Raw genomic sequence first — 19,059 nt, 5'->3', positions numbered from 1 at the left:
TTATTATTTTTTAAAAATATATACATTCTATCTCCCCATCTTTATCAACCTTTCACTATTCCTTTTTCTGTCTTTTGCTGTCCCTTTCTCTTTTCATCCAATTCTCTACACCTTAGTAGGAAGGAGCCTTTGACCTTGTTGGAAGAGGTCCTGGTTTTGGGGGGTAGTTAGTGGTGGGGTTGTAAAGAGACACTACTTAAGGGGCTGAGCAGGAAAAGAAGCAGGTCACTTGTAAAATAATTTTGTGACCGCATCTCCCTCCCGCCCACCCTTTTGTGTAGAATTTTGCTCCTGTTACTTGTTCTGTCGCAGCTTGATGGCAGGGTGTGCTAGTTCTCTGTGACGAACCAAGGTTATCCAACCCTGTGCCAGTCACTTATTTGGCACAGAAAGGGTTATCAGACCCCTTCTACTCTCACTAATAGGTCACAATCTAGCCACACCAGGCCAGTTTGTGATTTAGTTCAGTGGGTGCAAGGGTTAACAACACTCTCCAGTCTGTACTAGACATAAAAGAAATGCCCAAAACTCCCCTTTAATGCCACCCACACTAAACTAACTACAATATCTCAGCTGCCACCACTTAAAATGTATTAAAGGGAAAATCCTAAGGAAAACCCCAAACTTACACATTAACTCTCTGAGTACAATTTAGCAGAAAATAACCTAAATTATACATTTCTAATATTCCAGTCTTTTTCAGTAACGTGGTTCAATTATTAGACAAAGGCCAAACTTAATAAAGGAATTATTTATTATGCCAAAAATATTATGCACAATGCATTATTAATAAAAAGTTGTTACAAATAAAATTACACACGCAAACAGGAAAAATAAAAAGAGGAGAAAACCAGATTGAATACTTTCCTAGTCTCAAGATCTGCGCCAGGGGAATGGCACAAAGCGATGGTTCCTTACTCTGTAGAACAGCTCCCCTTGTAAGAATGACACCGTTACATGTTGAAACATCAAACGTTATACATATTTTCCAGAGATCACATTGCCTGACCACACCCTCCTGGGCAGGCTAAGGAACCCCCCTGTCCTTTATGACCTTCAATAAACTAAGTTTTTGCATGACAGTATAGAACCCATTATAATTTCTGCTAGGTAACTCTATTTCCAAATATACATATCGGGAATCTCTTAGTTTCATTGGGAGAATCGGTTTGATATCAGATATGACATAGGTTGTCATATTTACCTTCATTTAATGCCATAACCGTTTAAAGCACATATATATTATACCAATGTCCTTTTAGTGACCTTATGAGTTTCTGTGACTGAGGCCCTGTTTTGCATCATGCCCTGCTGCTGACAGTCTGAGCCATAAAACTCTATCCCGTGTAACTCTGGAACTAAAAGCTTGAGTGGCTTTATGACTCAATGTATACACAATAACATTTGGAGGAAGGGTTTTAGAGACTATTTATGAGGGGTTCTGGCACATCAAAGAAAACACAAACAAACCCAGTACACTGATTTTAGTTCACAAACTAAACAGAATTAATCCCTTAACAGCTAAATCCTGAGATATTCGTGACATATTCGTGACATTCGTGGCCACCTGTTAGTATTAAAGTTTTTCACTCTGCAGGCAGGATGCACTATTATAGATCTCTGCCATACTGTTGTATCTTAAAAGATATAGGCAGTTTTGGAGATCCTGTCTTTGAAAGACTACAAAAAGCCTGTTAAAATGATGAATTGAGGCTGAAATAAACACACAGACATAATATCATGTACATATCTCCAGACAAGCCTTTATAACTCCTGTTATTACTGTTATGATTAATATCCCACTGCTAGACCCTCTTCCTGTAGCTGAATTTCCCACCCTAGCTGAAACAGGAAGTGACATAAACAAGCTTCAAGATAGTGACCACTGCAGAATGTAGGAGGACGACAGTTATAGCACCCCCACCAAGCATAATTCATTGCTACTTTAGCACAGACCTTTTCTTTACAATAATATGTATGGGACACTGGGGGGCTAAATGACACTTGATGGAGATGCTCTTAATACTAATTATAGAAGAAAAAGGAAAAGAAAAAGGAAGTCAGATTTCCATTATAATGTTTATGGACTGCTGTCTGATGGATTTTTAAAAAGTATTTATTAGCTTAAAATAGTAACATTCTACTGCTGTCTTCCTTGAGAGGAGAAGTAGAGTACACCTGAGTTTTGGTTTAGGATCTGTTCTCCTGGATGAAGGAGCAATCTGTGCTGAGTCAGGTAATCTGGATGAAATATATTCTATAGACTTGGTGTTATAACACTGCAAAATGACTCCCATTTTACAGAACTATTTACGTTATCAAGAGAGAGAAAGAGAACAAGCTGAGCATATAAGAGAGCGGCAGGCCACAATTCAGTGCAGTCGCCCATCTACTAACTCTATATATTCAGAACGCAGTTACAAGAAGCCATGGTTGTCAGGGATGGCGACCAAAAAACAGGTAATTTATTCAATGAACATACATTTGTTTATATTGGGCTAGATTACAAGTGGAGCACTAAATTATTTTGAGCCCGTAAATGGGCAAATGCGCCCATTTACGAGTGCGCAATTACAAGTGGCTGGTTATTGCTACTGAGAGCTTGCGGTAACAATTAGCGCTCATAAAATTAGCCAGAGATCAGATTTTATAAATGTCCCTCAATTGGCCCCAAAATTATGTATACTGTTTCTTATTAAAAAAAATATGAGCATCTTTAATTTTATTAAAAAAAAACGGCACAATGCAGTTTTATGGTGTTAAAGTTGGCGGGTGTTAGGAAAAAAAAAGCACTGAAAAGTGCCTTTACATTGCGGTCTGTGTGTTCTCAATAAATATATATGTATATGCTTATATAGATATACTGTATATTTATGTGTTAATATGTGTATATTTACATATAAACACATAAATATATAGTATAATTGTCATGGATACCAGACTGCCAAAGCTACCCCCACCCCCCTACTAACTGGCTCACTTTGGTGCCTTTGGTGGAGAAAAACTGTGGTGATTGCCAAGGGGGAGCTTCCTAGGGAACCGGGGGTTTTGGACACCCCCACCTCCATATCTTTACTAGGCTATAACTCTGGTGGAAGTACCGCCTCTCCCCGGGATCACCCCGAAACCGCGACTTAGGTACTGTGAGGACTCTATGGGACTGTGGCTTCCATAGAGGTGCCGGACTGTTTGGAGGGGCGAAAATGGTGAGAGGTCTTGGGATCAGATAATGCTCTGAATGTGTATATAAGCTGTGTGGTTTTTCCAATAAAGTTAGTTTGTGTTTTCACCTGAATACTGGTCTTGTCTGGTTATTTGGGTGGGCTTGCTATAATCACTTTCCAGCTATACAGCTGCAGGCTCCGGGGGAGGAAACAGGACCTTTTGGCGGAGCTACCCAGTCGGGGTATATAGATATATATATTTAAATTTGCTGCCCATCGCTACATGGCTCACCCACTTTGCTGCTCTAGGTTCTCATGCTGTGTCTACCATTGGGCTCTAGTAAGCACAAAGTTTCTGTGCAATGCGAATGCGAGGTCGCGTTCACATTGCACCTAACTTGTAATACCAGCTCACATTTGCGTACGCTGGTATTACTAAGGGGATACTGTAAAATATAATAATAATAATAATAATATATATATATATATTTATATATATATTCTATGGATTATATAGAATATATATATATATATATATATATATATATATAATACATACATACAGTATTTCTTTCATGTAATTGGCAAGAGTCCATGAGCTAGTGACATATGGGATATACAATCCTACCAGGAGGGGCAAAGTTTCCCAAACCTCAAAATGCCTATAAATACACCCCTCACCACACCCACAATTCAGTTTTACAAACTTTGCCTCCCTATGGAGGTGGTAAAATAAGTTTGTGCTTGATTTTTCTTCTATGATAAGCGCTTCTCAGCAATTTTGAAGCCCAATTTCTCTCAGAGTACAGTGTTTGTCAGAGGGATGTGAAGGGAGTATCGCCAATTGATTTTATGGTTTTCCTCGCGGAAAATCTTTTCAAAGGTTCTCTGTTATTGGTCGTAGGGATTCATCTCCTACCTCCCTTTTCAGATCGACAATATACTCTTATATACCATTACCTCTGCTGATACTTTTTCAGTACTGGTTTGGCTATCTGCTATATGTTGATGGGTGTCTTTCAGTAAGCTAGTTTTCATTATTTAAGACTCTCTCAGCTATGGTTTCTACTACAAGATACGACGAGTCCTTACTTGTGGGATATTATCCTCCTGCTAACAGGAAGTGGCAAAGAGCACCACAGCAGAGCTGTATATATAGCTCCTCCCTTCCCTTCCACCCCCAGTTATTCTCTTTGCCTGTGTTATACTAGGAAGAGGTAAAGTGAGGTGTTAGTCTTAGTTTCTTCAATCAAGAAGTTTTTTATTTTAAATGGTACCGGTGAGTACTATTTTCCTCAGGGGGATATGGAAGAAGATTTCTGCCCTGAGGTTGATGATCTTAGCAGCTGTAACTAAGATCCATGTTAGTTCCCACAAGACTTCTGAAGGTAACACAAGAGACTTCTTCAGTGTGGAGAACGGTTTCATGCTACATGCAGCATTGAGGTATGTGCAGCCCTTTATTTCTGAGGAGACTTGATATATCAGAACTGGCTGGCATTTATTTCCCTGTAAGGGAATGGGGTAAGCAGTAGACCTGTTAAACAGAGGGGTGTTACTGGAGACCTATGTTTTATTTTGCTGTTGACATATTTTCAATCATTATAATGGGCATTATATGAGACACTGGGAGAGGCAGAAAATGTTGATAGTTTTTTTTATTACATACATAACCGGTATGACTGTGCTGGGATCTGTTTGGGGTTTTATATGTTCCACTTAGTTTTTTGCAAAGCCACTTCACCATGCGGTTATTTTAGGCCTACTCCGGCATCGGCCATGAGGGGCGGGGCTTGTTTTCGCACGCTCAGATGCGCACTTCCTTCTGGCTGGGCAGCAGCAAGCATTAACTCCGGTTGATCCTAGACTGGGATTCTCTGATCCGGATCGTTGGCAAGTCATTTTCAAGTACCCTGGGGGCAGGTAGGCGCCACAGCAGAGCTGTTGCGAAATTCAGGTGGTATTTTTGTTAAAATTGACATTTTTGTGATTAAAAGTTACTTTTAGAGGTTAATTCTCCCCTTACTCTTAGGATGCAATAATTTTGGAGCTTTTAATGAGCTACAGTTCATTTTCAGAGTAAATTAACATTTTTGAAGCATTTTTTGAAAAATTGTGTGCTTTTTATTCCTTAAAGGCGCAGTACACGTTTCTCAAAAATTAGTTTAAAGCAATAAATAAAGTGTTTAATGACTTCTGTGGTTATTACAAGTCTGTTCAACATGTCTGACATTGAGGAATCTCATTGTTCTTTGTGTTTAGAAGCTATTGTGGAACCCCCTCTTACATTATGTACCTCTTGTACTGAAAGGGCCTTACATTGTAAAAAGCATATTTTAGGTCAAGAAAGTGTGCCTAAGGATGATTCTCAGTCTGAAGAGAATCAGGATATGCCATCCAATTCTCCCCAAGTGTCACAACCTTTAACGCCCACACAAGCGACGCCAAGTACCTCTAGTGCGTCTAATTCCTTTACTCTGCAGGAGATGGCTGCAGTTATGTCAACTACCCTTACAGAGGTATTATCTAAATTACCAGTGTTACAGGGTAAACGCAGTAGGTCAGGTATTAATGTGAATACTGAATCCTCTGATGCTTTATTGGATATTTCCGATGTACCCTCACAGTGCTCTGAGTTGGGGGTCAGGGAATTGCTGTCTAAGGGAGAGCTTTCAGACTCAGCGAATGTGTTACCTCAGACAGATTCGGACGTTATGTCCTTTAAATTTAAGCTTGAACACCTTCGCCTGTTACTTCGGGAGGTTTTAGCGACTCTATTATAATACTACCAGAAAAAATGTGTAAGATGGACAAATATCTAGAGGTGCCTACTTACACTGATGTTTTTCCGGTTCCTAAAAGAATTTCGGAAATTATAAAAAAGTAATGGGATAGACCAGGTATACCGTTTTCTCCCCCTCCTAATTTTAAGAAAATGTTTCCCATATCAGACACCATTCGGGACTCGTGGCAAACCCTAAGGTAGAGGGTGCTATATCTACCCTGGCTAAGCGTACAACTATACCCATCGAGGACAGTTGTGCTTTCAAAGACCCTATGGATAAAAAGTTAGAGGGTCTTCTAAAGAAATTATTTATTAATCAGGGTTTTCTTTTACAACCTACGGCCTGCTTTGTTCCAGTAACTACTGCAGCAGTCTCTGAAGGTTGAGACTCTGTTAGATGACATTTTGGATAGAATTAAGGCTCTTAAGCTACCTAATTCTTTCATTACTGATGCCGCTTTTCAAATTGCTAAATTAGCGGCGAAAAATGCAGGATTTGCTATTCTAGCACGTAGAGCGTTATGGCTCAAATTTTGGTCTGCTGATGTGTCATCAAAAACTAAGCTTTTAGCTATTCCCTTTAAAGGTAAGACCCTTTTCATGCCTGAATTGAAGGAAATCATTTCTGACATTACTGGAGGTAATGCCCTACCTCAGGATAACTCTGTTAAGATGAGGGGTAAACAAAATCATTTTCGCTCCTTTCAGAATTTTAAAGGAGGACCCTCTGCTTCCTCTTCCTCCACAAAGCAGGAAAGGAATTTTGCCCAATCTAAGTCAGTCTGGAGACCCAACCAGACTTGGAATAAAGGTAAACTATCCAAGAAGCCCACTGCTGCTACAAAGACAGCATGAAGGGGCGGCCCCCGATCCGGGACCAGATCTAGTAGGTGGCAGACTTTCTTTCTTTGCTCAGGCTTGTGCAAGAGATGTTCAGGACCCCTGGGCGCTGGAAATCGTGACCCACGGGTATCAACTGGAATTCAAGGATTTTCTCCCAAGAGGGAGATTTCATTTTTCACGATTATCTGTAGACCAGATAAAAAGAGAGGCATTCTTACGCTGTGTAAAAGACCTCCATACCATGGGAGTAATTTGTCCCGTTCCAAAACCGGAACAGGGACAGGGGTTTTACTCAAATCTTTTCGTGGTTCCTAAAAAAGAGGGAACTTTCAGGCCCATTTTAGATCTCAAGTGTCTAAACAAGTTTCTCAGAGTCCCATCATTCAATATGGAGACTATACGAACGATCTTACCAATGATCCAGGAGGGTCAATATATGACTACCGTGGACTTGAAGGATGCTTACCTTCATATTCCTATTCACAAGGATCATCATCAGTACCTAAGGTTTGTCTTCCTGGACAAACATTTTCAATTCGTGGGTCTTCCCTTCGGGTTGGCCACAGCACCCAGAATCTTCACAAAGGTTCTAGGGTCTCTTCTGGCGGTTCTCAGACCGCGAGGCATAGCAGTGTCGCCTTATCTGGATGACATTTTGATCCAGGCGTCAACTTATCATCTGACAAAATCTCACATGCACACAGTCCTGTCTTTCCTGAGAACTCACGGTTGGAAGGTGAACATAGAGAAGAGTTCACTAGTCCCCTTTTTGGGAACTCTGATAGACTCGGTAGACATGAAAATATTTCTGACGGAGGTCAGAAAATCAAAGATTCTAAATACTGGCCGAGCACTTCAGTCCATTCTTCGGCCATCAGTGGCTCAGTGTATGGAGGTAATTGGATTAATGGTAGCGTCAATGGACATCATTCCGTTTGCTCGATTTCATCTCAGACCACTGCAGCTGTGCATGCTCGGACAGTGGAATGGGGATTATGCAAATTTATCTCCTCAGATAAATCTGGATCAAGAGACCAGAGACTCTCTTCTTTGGTGGTTGTCGCTGGATCATCTGTCCCAGGGGACTTGTTTCCACAGGCCTTCTGGGCTGTGGTGCAGTCTGGAATTCCCTGAAGGCTCAGGGTGTTTTGGTGGAGTCTCTATTTCCAATCAATATTCTGGAACTGAGAGCAATATTCAATGCGCTTCAGCCGTTACCCTCAGTTGGCCTCGACCAAATTCATCAGATTCCTGTCGGACAACATCATGACTGTGGCATATATCAATCATCAGGGGGAACAAGGAGTTCCTTAGCGATGATAGAAGTATCAAAGATAATCCGATGGGCGGAGGCCCACTCTTGTTATCTGTCGGCAATCTACATCCCAGGAGTAGAAAATTGGGAAGCAGATTTTCTAAATCGTCAGACTTTTCATCCGGGGTAGTGGGAACTCCATCTGGAGGTGTTTGCTTCATTGATTCACAAATGAGGCAGACCGGAAATGGATCTGATGGCATCTCGTCAGAATGCCAAGCTTCCACGTTACGGATCCAGGTCAAGGGATCCCCAGGCCGAACTGATAGATGCCTTGGCAGTGCCTTGGTTGTTCAGCCTAGCTTATGTCTTTCCACCATTTCCTCTCCTTCCACGCGTGATTGCTCGAATCAAACAGGAGAGAGCTTCAGTAATCCTGATAGAGCCTGCGTGGCCCCGCAGGACTTGGTATGCGGATCTAGTGGACATGTCCTCTCTGCCACAGTGGAAACTTCCTTTGAGACAGGACCTTCTCATTCAAGGTCCTTTCCAACATCCAAATCTAATTTCTCTGCAGCTGACTGCGTGGAGATTGAACGCTTGATTTTATCGAAGCCAGGATTCTCTGATTCGGTCATTAATACTTGGATACAGGCTAGAAAGCCTGTCACTAGAAAAATCGTTCATAAGATATGGCATAAATATCTTTATTGGTGTGAATCCAAGGGTTACTCATGGAGTAAAGTTAGGATTCCCAGGATTCTGTCTTTTCTCCAAGAAGGATTGGAGAAAGGGTTATCAGCAAGTTCCTTAAAGGGACAAATTTCTGCTTTGTCAATTTTGTTTCACAAATGTTTGGCAGATGTGCCAGATGTTCAGTCTTTTGTCAGACTCTAACTAGAATTAAGCCTGTATTTAGACCAATTACTCCTCCCTGGAGTTTGAATTTAGTTCTTCGAGTTATTCAAGGGGTTCCGTTTGAACCTATGCATTCCATAGATATTAAATTGTTATCTTGGAAAATTCTGTTTTTGTTTGCTATTTCTTCTGCTCAAAGAGTTTCTGAGCTTTCAGCGTTACAGTGTGATTCACCTTATCTTATATTTCATTCTGATAAGGTGGTTTTACGTACCAAACCTGGGTTTCTTCCTAAGGTTGTTTCGAATAAGAATATTAATCAGGAAATTGTTGTTTCTTTCTTGTGTCCTAATCCTTCTTCTAAGAAGGAGCGTCTGTTACATAACCTGGACGTGGTCTTCATTATTCATTGTTTATTCTGGAAAGTGTAGGGGTCAGAAAGCTACGGCTACCTCTCTTTCTTTTTGGCTGAGGAGTATCATCCGCCTGGCATATGAGACTGCTGGACAGCAGCCTCCTGAAAGAATTACGGCTCATTCTTTTAGGGCTGTGGTTCCACATGGGCCTTTAAAAACGATGCATCCTTTGAACAGATTTGTAAGGCTGTGACTTGGTCGTCCCTTCATACTTTTTCCAAATTTTCCAAATTTGATACTTTTGCTTCTTCTGAGGCTATTTTTGGGAGAAAAGTTCTTCAAGCAGTGGTGCCTTCCGTTTAGGTCTCTGTCTTGTCCCTCCCTTTCATCCGTGTCCTGTTGCTTTGGTATTGTATCCCACAAGTAAGGATGAAATACGTGGACTCGTCGTATCTTGTAGAAGAAAAGGAAATTTATGCTTACCTGATAAATTGATTTCTTCTACGATACGACGAGTCCACGGCCCTCCCTGTCAATTTAAGATAGATTATATTTTTTTATTATTTACAACTTCAGTCACCTCTGCACCTTTTAGCTTTCCTTTCTCTTCCTAAAATCTTCGGTCGAATGACTGGGGGTGGAGGGGAAGGGATTTGCTATATATTCAGCTCTGCTGTGGTGCTCTTTGCCACTTCCTGTTAGCAGGAGGATAATATCCCACAAGTAAGGATGAAATCCGTGGACTCGTCGTATCCTAGAAGAAATCAATTTATCAAGTAAGCATAAATTTCCTTTTTTGGTGCTTTATGTATTTACTGTACATAAAGTTTTAAATATATGTATTTTACTTATATTTGCCATGAGTCAGGTCTATGTATATTTCCTTTTGCAGAATGTCAGTTTCAGTTTGGGAAGCATGTTTTAGGAAGTTATTTTTCTTACCTGGGGTATAGTCCTTTTTTTTTTTCAAATTTACTGTTTTTATTTAAATTTCGCGGGCAAATTAGGCTTGCGAGGTTGCAAAATGCTGTTATTTATGAGAATTTTTTGGCGTAAAGGTACATCTTTGATGACGCAAGTTCGTCATTTCTGGCTTCTTAGTTGACGCCATGATTCCTTGCACAAGTTTGCGTCTGTTATGTCGCGAGTTGCGTCATTTCCGGATGTTGTTGGCACCAAAAACATTTTCAACTTCCTTTTGTGTCATGCGTCATACTTGGCGCCAAAAAATGTAGTTTATTTCTCACTCCACTTCCTATATGCCTTTTATATGCTCAGAGGGCTATACTGTTGGCAGCCAATAGGATTGAGCTGGCATTCTATTGGCTGATTGGAACAGCCAATAGAATGCCAGCTCAATCATATTGGCTGATTGGATCAGCCAATAGGATTGAACTTCAATCCTATTGGCTGATTGGATCAGCCAATAGGATTGAACTTCAATCCTATTGGCTGATTGCATCAGCCAATAGGATTTTTTCTACCTTAATTCCGATTGTCTGATAGAATTCTATCAGCCAATCCAAATTGAAGGGACGCCATCTTGGATGACGTCATTTAAAGGAACCTTCATTCAGTGTGAGGACCACTTCGCCCGGCTTGGATGAAGACTTCTCCCGGCTTCGTTGAGGACTTCGGCCCGGTTAGATGAAGACTTCTCCCGGTAAGGTGAACTTCATGGGGTTAGTGTTTTTTTAAGGGGGTATTGGGTGGGTTTTAGAGTAGGGTTGGTTGTGTTGGTGGTGGGTTTTAATGTTGGGGGGGATTTGTAATTTTTTTTACAGGTAAAATAGCTGCCCCGCAAAAGGCCCTTTTAAGGGCTATTTGTAATTTAGTGTAGGGTAGGGCTTTTTTTATTTTGAGGGGGCTTTTTAATTTTGTTAGGGGGATTAGATTAGGTTAATTAGTTTAAAATCTTGTAATTTGTTTATTATTTTCTGTAATTTAGTGGGGGTTTTTTTGTTCTTTAGATAATTTAATTTAATTGTATTTAATTTAGGGAAATAATTTAATTATAGTGTAGTGTTAGGTGTTAGTGTAACTTAGGTTAGGTTTTATTTTACAGGTCAATTAGTCTTTATTTTAGCTAGGTAGTTTATTAAATAGTTAATAACTATTTAGTAACTATTCTACCTAGTTAAAATAAATACAGACTTGCCTGTAAAATAAAAATAAGCCCTAAGCTAGCTACAATGTAACTATTAGTTATATTGTAGCTATTTTAGGGTTTATTTTACAAGTAAGTATTTAGTTTTAAATAGGAATAATTTAGTTAATGATAGTAATTTTTATTTAGATTTCTTTTAATTATATTTAAGTTAGGGGGGGTTAGGGTTAGTGTTAGACTTAGATTTAGGGGTTAATAACTTTAGTATAGTGGCGGCAACGTTGGGGGCGGCAGATTAGGGATTAATAAATGTAGGTAGGTGTCGGCAATGTTAGGGACGGCAGATTAGGGGTTAATAATATTTAACTAATGTTTGCGAGGGGGAGTACGGCGGTTTAGTGGTTAATATATCTATTATAGTGGCGGCGATGTCCGGTTCGGCAGAATAGGGGTTCAAATTTTTCTTTCAGTGTTTGCGATGCGGGAGGGCCTCGGTTAAGGGGTTAATAGGTAGTTTATGGGTGTTAGTGTACTTTTTAGCACTTTAGTTAAGAGTTTTATGCTACGGCTTTGTAGTGTAAAACTCTTAACTACTGACTTTAAAATGCGGTACCAGTCTTGACAGGAGAGGGTCTACCGCTCACTTTTTGGCAGACTCGTAATACCGGTGCTATGCAAGTCCCATTGAAAATAGAGGATACGCAATTTACGTAAGTGGATTTGCGGTATTTCCATGTCTGGCCAAAAAAGTGAGCGGTACACCTGTACCTGCAAGACTCGTAATACCAGCGGGCGTTAAAAAGCAGCGTTAGGACATATGTCTTTAGCTAGAAGAGCTTTATGGCTCAAATTTTGGTTCTCAGTTGGATTCAATTATTTCAACTATCACTGGGGGATGGGAGTTTTTTTTGCCTCAGGATAAAAGATCTAAGGGTAAATCTAAAGCTTCTAATCATTTTCGTTCTTTTCGACAGAATAAGGAACAGAAAACCAATCCTTCCCCTAAAGACTCTGGTTCCAATTGGAAACCTTCTTCTAGTTGGAATAAATCCAAGCCTTTTAAGAAACCAAAGCCAGCCCCCAAGTCTGCATGAAGGTGCAGCCCTCGATCCAGTTCAGCTGGTGGGTGGCAGATTGAAATAATTCCAAGACATTTGGGCAGATTCTGTTTAAAATCAGTGGATTCAGAGTATTGTCTCTCAAGGGTATCGAATAGGATTAAGAGTAAGACCTCCTGTGAGAAGATTCTTTCTCACATTCCAGCAAATCCGGTGAAGGCTCAGGCTTTTCTAAAGTGTGTTTCATATCTAGAGCTTTCAGGGGTAATAATTCCAGTTCCGTTTCAGGAACAGGGTCTGGGGTTTTATTCAAATCTATTCATTGTCCCAAAGAAAGAAAATTCATTCAGGCCAGTTCTGGATCTGAAGTTTTTTTAATCGTTTTGTAAGAGTCCCAACTTTTAAGATGGTGACTATGAGGACTATTTTGCCTTTTGTTCAGCAAGGTCATTATATGTCAACGATAGACTTACAGGATGCATATCTTCACATTCAGATTCATCCAAACCACTATCGTATCCTGAGATTCTCTTTTCTAGACAAGCATTACCAATTTGTTGCTCTTGCATTTGGCCTAGCAACAGCTCCAAGGATCTTTTCGAAGGTTCTCGGTGCCCTTCTATCTGTAATCAGAGAACAAGGTATTGCAGTGTTTCCTTATTTAGACGATATCTAGGTACTGGCTCAGTCTTTACATTTTGCCGAATCTCACACAAATCAACTAGTGTTGTTTCTTGAAAGACATAGTTGGAGGATCACTTTACCAAAGAGTTTCTTGATTCCTCAGGCAAGGGTCACCTTTTTACGTTTCCAGATAGATTCAGTGTTGATGACTCTGTCTCTAATAGACAAGAGACGAATGAAATTGGTTTCAGCTTGTCGAAACCTTCAATCTCAATCATTCCCTTCAGTGGCTATGTGCATGGAAGTTTTAGGTCTCATGACTGCAGCATCGGACGCGATCCCCTTTGCTCGTTTTCATATGAGATCTCTCCAGCTTTGTATGCTGAATCAATGGTGCAGGGATTATACTCGGATATCACAATTGATATACTTAAATCCCAACATTCAACTCTCTCTTACTTGGTGGTTAGACCATCATTGTATAGTTCATGGGGTTTTTATTTTGTTCATTCTACCTGGACTGTGATTACAACAGAGGCAAATCTTTCAGGTTGGGGAGCTGTCTGGCGATCTCTGACAGCACAAGGGGTTTGGAAACCGCAAGAGGCGAGGTTACCAATCATTATTTTAGAACTCTGTGCTATTTTCAGGGCTCTTCAGGTTTGGCCTCTGTTAAAGAGAGAACCATTCATTTGTTTTCAGACGAACAATATCACAACTGTGGCATATGTCAATCATCAGGGTGGGACTCGCAGTCCCCTAGCTATGAAAGAAGTATCTTGGATACTTTCTTGGGCGGAATCCAGCTCTTGTCTAATTTCTGTGGTGCATATCCAAGGTGTAGACAATTGGGAAGCAGATTATCTCAGCTGTCAGACCTTACATCCGGGGGAGTGGTCTCTCCATCCACATGTATTTTGTCAGATTGTACAGATGTGGGGTCTTCCCGAAATAGATATGATGGCTTCTCATCTAAACAAGAAACTTCCCAGGTACCTATCCAGGCCCAGGGATCCTCAGGCGGAGATGATGGATGCTTTAGCAGTTCCTTGGTTTTTCTAACCTGCTTACATCTTTCCGCCTCTAGTTCTTCTTCCAAGAGTGATCTTCAAGATCATTATGGAACAATCGTATGTGTTTCTGATAGCACCAGCATGGCCTCACAGGTTTTGGTATGCGGATCTTGTCCAGATGTCCAGTTGCCAGCCTTGGGTACTTCCTTTAAGAACAGACCTTCTGTCTCAAGGGCCGTTTTTCCATCAGGATCTCAAATCGTTTGATTTGAAGGTATGGAAGTTGAACGCTTAGTGCTTAGTCATAGAGGTTTCTCTGTCTCAGTGATTAATACTATGCTACAGACTCTTAAGTCTGTTTCAAGGAAGATTTATTATCGAGTTTGGAAGACCTATATTTCATGGTGTTCTTCTCTTAAATTCTCCTGGCATTCTTTTAGAATTCCTAGAATTTTACAGTTTCTTCAGGATGGTTTGGATAAAGGTTTGTTTGCAAGTACTTTGAAGGGACAAATCTCTGCTCTTTCTGTTTTATTTCATAGAAAGATTGCTAAGCTTCCTGATATTCACTGTTTTGTTCAGGCTTGGGTTCGTATAAAGCCTGTTGTTAAATCAATCTCTCCTCCTTGGAGTCTTAATTTGGTTTTGAAGACTTTGCAGGCTCCTCCTTTTGAGCCTATGCATTCTTTGGATATTAAACTACTTTCTTGGAAAGTGTTGTTTCCTTTGGCTATATCTTCAGCTAAAAGAGTTTCTGAATTGTCTGCTCTTTCTTGTGAGTCTCCTTTTCTGATTTTTCATTAGGATAAGGCTGTTTTGTTCGTTTAAATTTCTTCCTAAGGTTGTGAATGCTAACAACATTAGTAGGGAAATTGTTGTTCTTTCCTTGTGTCCTAATCCCAAGAATACTCTTGAAAGATCTTTACATTGTTTGGATGTTGTAAGAGCTTTGAAATATTATGTTGAAGCTACTAAAGATTTCAGGAAGACTTCTAGTCTATTTGTTGTCTTCTCTGTTGTTTTCTTCTAGAAAAGGTCAGAAAGCTTCTGCTATTTCTTTTGGCATCTTGGTTAAAGCTTTTGATTCATAAAGCTTATTTGGAGGCAGGACAGTCCCCGCCTCAGAGGATCACAGCTCATTCTACTAGATCAGTCTCCACTTCTTGGGTTTTTAAGAATGAAGCTTCAGTTGATCAGATTTGCAAAGCAGCAACTTGGTCTTCTTTGCATACATTTACTAAATTTTACCATTTTGATGTATTTGCTTCTTCTGAAGCAGTTTTTGGTAGAAAAGTTCTTCAGGCAGCTGTTTCAGTTTGATTCTTCTGCTTATATTTTAAGTTTTTTTTCTTTAAATTTATGAGAAAAACGTATTTTTTTGTGGATTTAATTTTTATAGCGGAAAATGGCTGTTTTTATTTTTTCCCTCCCTTTCTAGTGACTCTTCTGTGGAATTCCACATCTTGGGTATTTCTATCCCATACATCACTAGCTCATGGACTCTTGCCAATTACATGACAGAAAACATAATTTATGTAAGAACTTACCTGATAAATTAATTTCTTTCATATTGGCAAGAGTCCATGAGGCCTACCCTTTTTATGGTGGTTATGATTTTTTTTTGTATAAAAGCACAATTATATTTCCAGTTTCTCTTTTTGGTATGCTTTTTTACTCCTTTTTCTATCACCCCACTACTTAGCTATTCATTAAACTGAATTGTGGGTGTGGTGAGGGGTGTATTTATAGGCATTTTGAGGTTTGGGAAACTTTACCACTCCTGGTAGAATTGTATATCCCATACGTCACTAGCTCATGGACTCTTGCCAATATGAAAGAAATGAATTTATCAGGTAAGTTCTTACATAAATTACGTTTTATATATTAATTATATCACTTTTGCAGTCAAATGCCTGGTTATATACCATATACCTTTGAACCCTTATAATACAATTTTATTAATATTTATATGACTATTTTTTATCAGATCGTGTTTATAAGTGTAACAGTATATTTTAATGTATTTATGTTGTGTTTGTGGCAACTTTTATTTTAACCCTAACCCTTTACACAAGGTCTTCAGTCGCACTAACCCAATGTGTGTAAATTCAATTGTGCTTGAGCAAACACATTTATTTTTAACTTGTAATACACAAGCAATCTAACACGCCTGTGATATTCTTATATCTAGTGCGCTACCGTTAGCGCACCACTTGTAATCTAGCTCATAATGTTGATATGGGTTTGTTGTATTGAGAGGTCTCAAAGTAGATTGGTGACACTGTCTCTTTTTACTATCTTCAGCATTTTATTGGTGGGTTAGGATTTGGTAAAGAGGCACTGAATACTCCAAATAAGCTTCCAGCCATAAACAAGGACCCGAATATTATAAGGAAGAAGAGTGCATCTACCCTCAAGAGTATTACAGTCCTACAGCCACAGGAAACCATGCTAGGTGAGGAAGGAGAAGGATTGGGGCAAACTTGTGTGTTTATGAACAGGAGTAAAAATGTTGTATAATCTTAGTGTGTCAAGGACCCCTATCACTGCAGTTAGAGACTTCTTATGTTTACAACATTGATATATCAGTATATTTTTTGTTAGCAGTCAAGTCACAAATTATGGTGCAAAAGAAGAGATTACATACACGCTATCACCCTGACAAATTGGTAAACAAAGATGGAGAACGAGGTCAAAGAAGGGTCGAAACCTTATCAATGGGGCAGGCAAAGGCAGATGTCCACCAGAACCTGAGTAAGTTACAAACTAGTAATTATATTTGAAAATTTTGATCAATTTGACATTTTCGTAAGCATGTGTCACCATTGTACTAGTTTGTGTGATTCATTTCTGTATTTTAATAACTCCTTTAATTAATGTAATATTTTTGTGATTAAACATTTTATTTTTTGTAGCTATCAAATACAGACAACAGGCTAGGTTCACTAGCTCTGATACTATTAGGAACCAGCAGAGAGGACCACTTACACCAGTCTTTCCCTTAACAGAAAATCAGTGTCCCTCTTCCTTACATAATCTGGATGGCTATTCTCAGCTAAACAGAACATCTCCAATCAGGTCCATTGATGATTGCTTTAATGTCCTTTTGGAGAGAAACATTGAAGAAAATGTAGAAAATGATGTAGATACTTTGGATATTATGAGTGGGGAGGACCTACAATTAGGTTTAGAACCTCACTTGTCCAATTTTGAGCAACATAGCAGTTGTTGGGGAAGAAATATGAACAGCAGTTCCTCTAGTGAACTTGAAAACAATATGAATGAATTAGTAAGAGAAACTGAACCTCACAATGTGTCATCAGTTCAAACAAAGGATCTGGAATTCTTCCATGGGGACTCTGAGGAGGAAAACAACCGCGAGAGAGAATTTGGTATTCAATTCCAAAATAATGAGACCTACATAAATTCTTATGATGATATTGGGAATGATAACATCAGTATTAGCAACAGAGAAGATATTTCAATATTCACAACACCAAATATCATGTCATCCAGTGAGTCACAGATTGAGATGCGCTCAGAATCACCAGATGACCTGACTCTTAATTATTCTCTTGCTTGTTCTCTCAGTTCACTGGATGAGAATGAGGATGACAGAGCTGACATGGTTTCAATGGCTATTGAAGGAGAGGATACTGTCTCACTCTCAACTTCATTAAATATGTCCATAACTCCATGTTCACAGAATTTACAAAACAATGATCTCACAACTTCCATATCATCTGTGGAAGACAGAGGGCACTCAATACCTATTCAGGGACCTTCTTATCTTTCCCATCTAGAGAATAGCCTCTCACCAACTGCACCTAATCCACAGATTCTTAGTGAGAATCTACACTTAGCCTTTGTCACGTTGTCTATGAGGAGAAATCCTGGCCACAGACATTCAGGGAGAATTAGAACAACCCAGCATAGCAGTGACTCTGAGAAAACTAAAGCAGACCCAGAGAAACTGAAGAAGCTACAGAACAGGTGAAAACGTATAAATCTAGTATTGTAAATGTTAATATAAATATCTGTGTGTGTGCTATGTTTCATGCTTGGTAGACTTAGATTAACCAGTTATCAATTGTAATTTACTCAAATACATTCTTAGGGGGAAGTGTGTATACAGGGATGTTAGTTTCTATACCATATCCTGGAACGATCCACTGATCGAATGATGTGTTTGTAGCGGCAGAATAGGAGTAAATATGAGCTGTATCCTGAGCATTTTAATATTAGAATGTTTCAGTAATAGCTGCTTTGCTTTTCAGTATTTATAAGTAAACATCAAAGCGTGAATAGAGGTCCAGGAGAATGAGAAATGTGGACACATAATTAACTAACTGGTTATAATAAGCTAAGTGGTACAAAGACTGCTTAAATTCCTTTATTTGAGTTAAGATATCATCTGTTATGTGCCTGGTTTTATTTAAGTAGCCATCTGTTTTCAAGGATCTGTACCACATGAGGATTGGTGGTGTATAAAATGCGTGGCCATGCAACTCTTTTTAATACTATTTTTAGTCAGTGTTTTTTTTTTACTTTTTTAGCTCAAAAACTTAACGTGTGCAAGATGAAATTGATTGAAATAACGCACTCAAATCTTTTGCAATGATTGTCTTATTGTTGAACCATACTGATGTTTAGTGTCTGTTTGTTGACTGCCCCATACATTATTGTGTAAGCAGGGTTTTGCTTTTAATCTATCTAGTTTGCTAGAGGAAGAATCCGAGGATGAGGAGGGAGACATCTGCAGAATCTGTCTCATGGGAGGGGAAACCACAAAAAACCATCTGATAGCTCCATGTCAGTGCACTGGAAGCTTAAAATATGTTCACCAGGATTGCATAAAGAAGTGGCTGGAGGCAAAAATTACATCTGGTGAGAGAAAGTAAAGAGTATATAAACAGGACTGGCTCAAGAAATTGTGCTGCCAGGGTCCGAGAATGCAATGACACCTCCCCAGTAGTAACATTTCTGATTAGCATAT

The 19,059-nt window shown here is 39.4% G+C and overlaps 1 protein-coding gene across 1 annotated transcript in view; it reads left to right on the top strand.

Moving 5' to 3' along the window:
• The first annotated feature begins 2,314 nt into the window (after positions 1–2,314).
• LOC128663875 (E3 ubiquitin-protein ligase MARCHF7-like) overlaps positions 2,315–19,059 on the top strand; it is a 31,500-nt gene continuing 14,755 nt past the window's right edge. The window contains exons 1-5 of the mRNA XM_053718438.1: positions 2,315–2,460; positions 16,368–16,518; positions 16,668–16,817; positions 16,979–18,056; positions 18,781–18,950. Of these exons, the coding sequence (XP_053574413.1) occupies positions 2,443–2,460; positions 16,368–16,518; positions 16,668–16,817; positions 16,979–18,056; positions 18,781–18,950 (1,567 nt within the window). The 5' untranslated portion in view covers positions 2,315–2,442. The remainder of the gene's footprint in view (positions 2,461–16,367; positions 16,519–16,667; positions 16,818–16,978; positions 18,057–18,780; positions 18,951–19,059) is intronic.

This window comes from Bombina bombina, chromosome 1 (assembly GCF_027579735.1).
Source record: "Bombina bombina isolate aBomBom1 chromosome 1, aBomBom1.pri, whole genome shotgun sequence".
NCBI lineage: Eukaryota > Metazoa > Chordata > Amphibia > Anura > Bombinatoridae > Bombina > Bombina bombina.
Note: the sequence above shows the minus strand (reverse complement) of the source record. Positions and strands in the feature narration are given on the sequence as shown.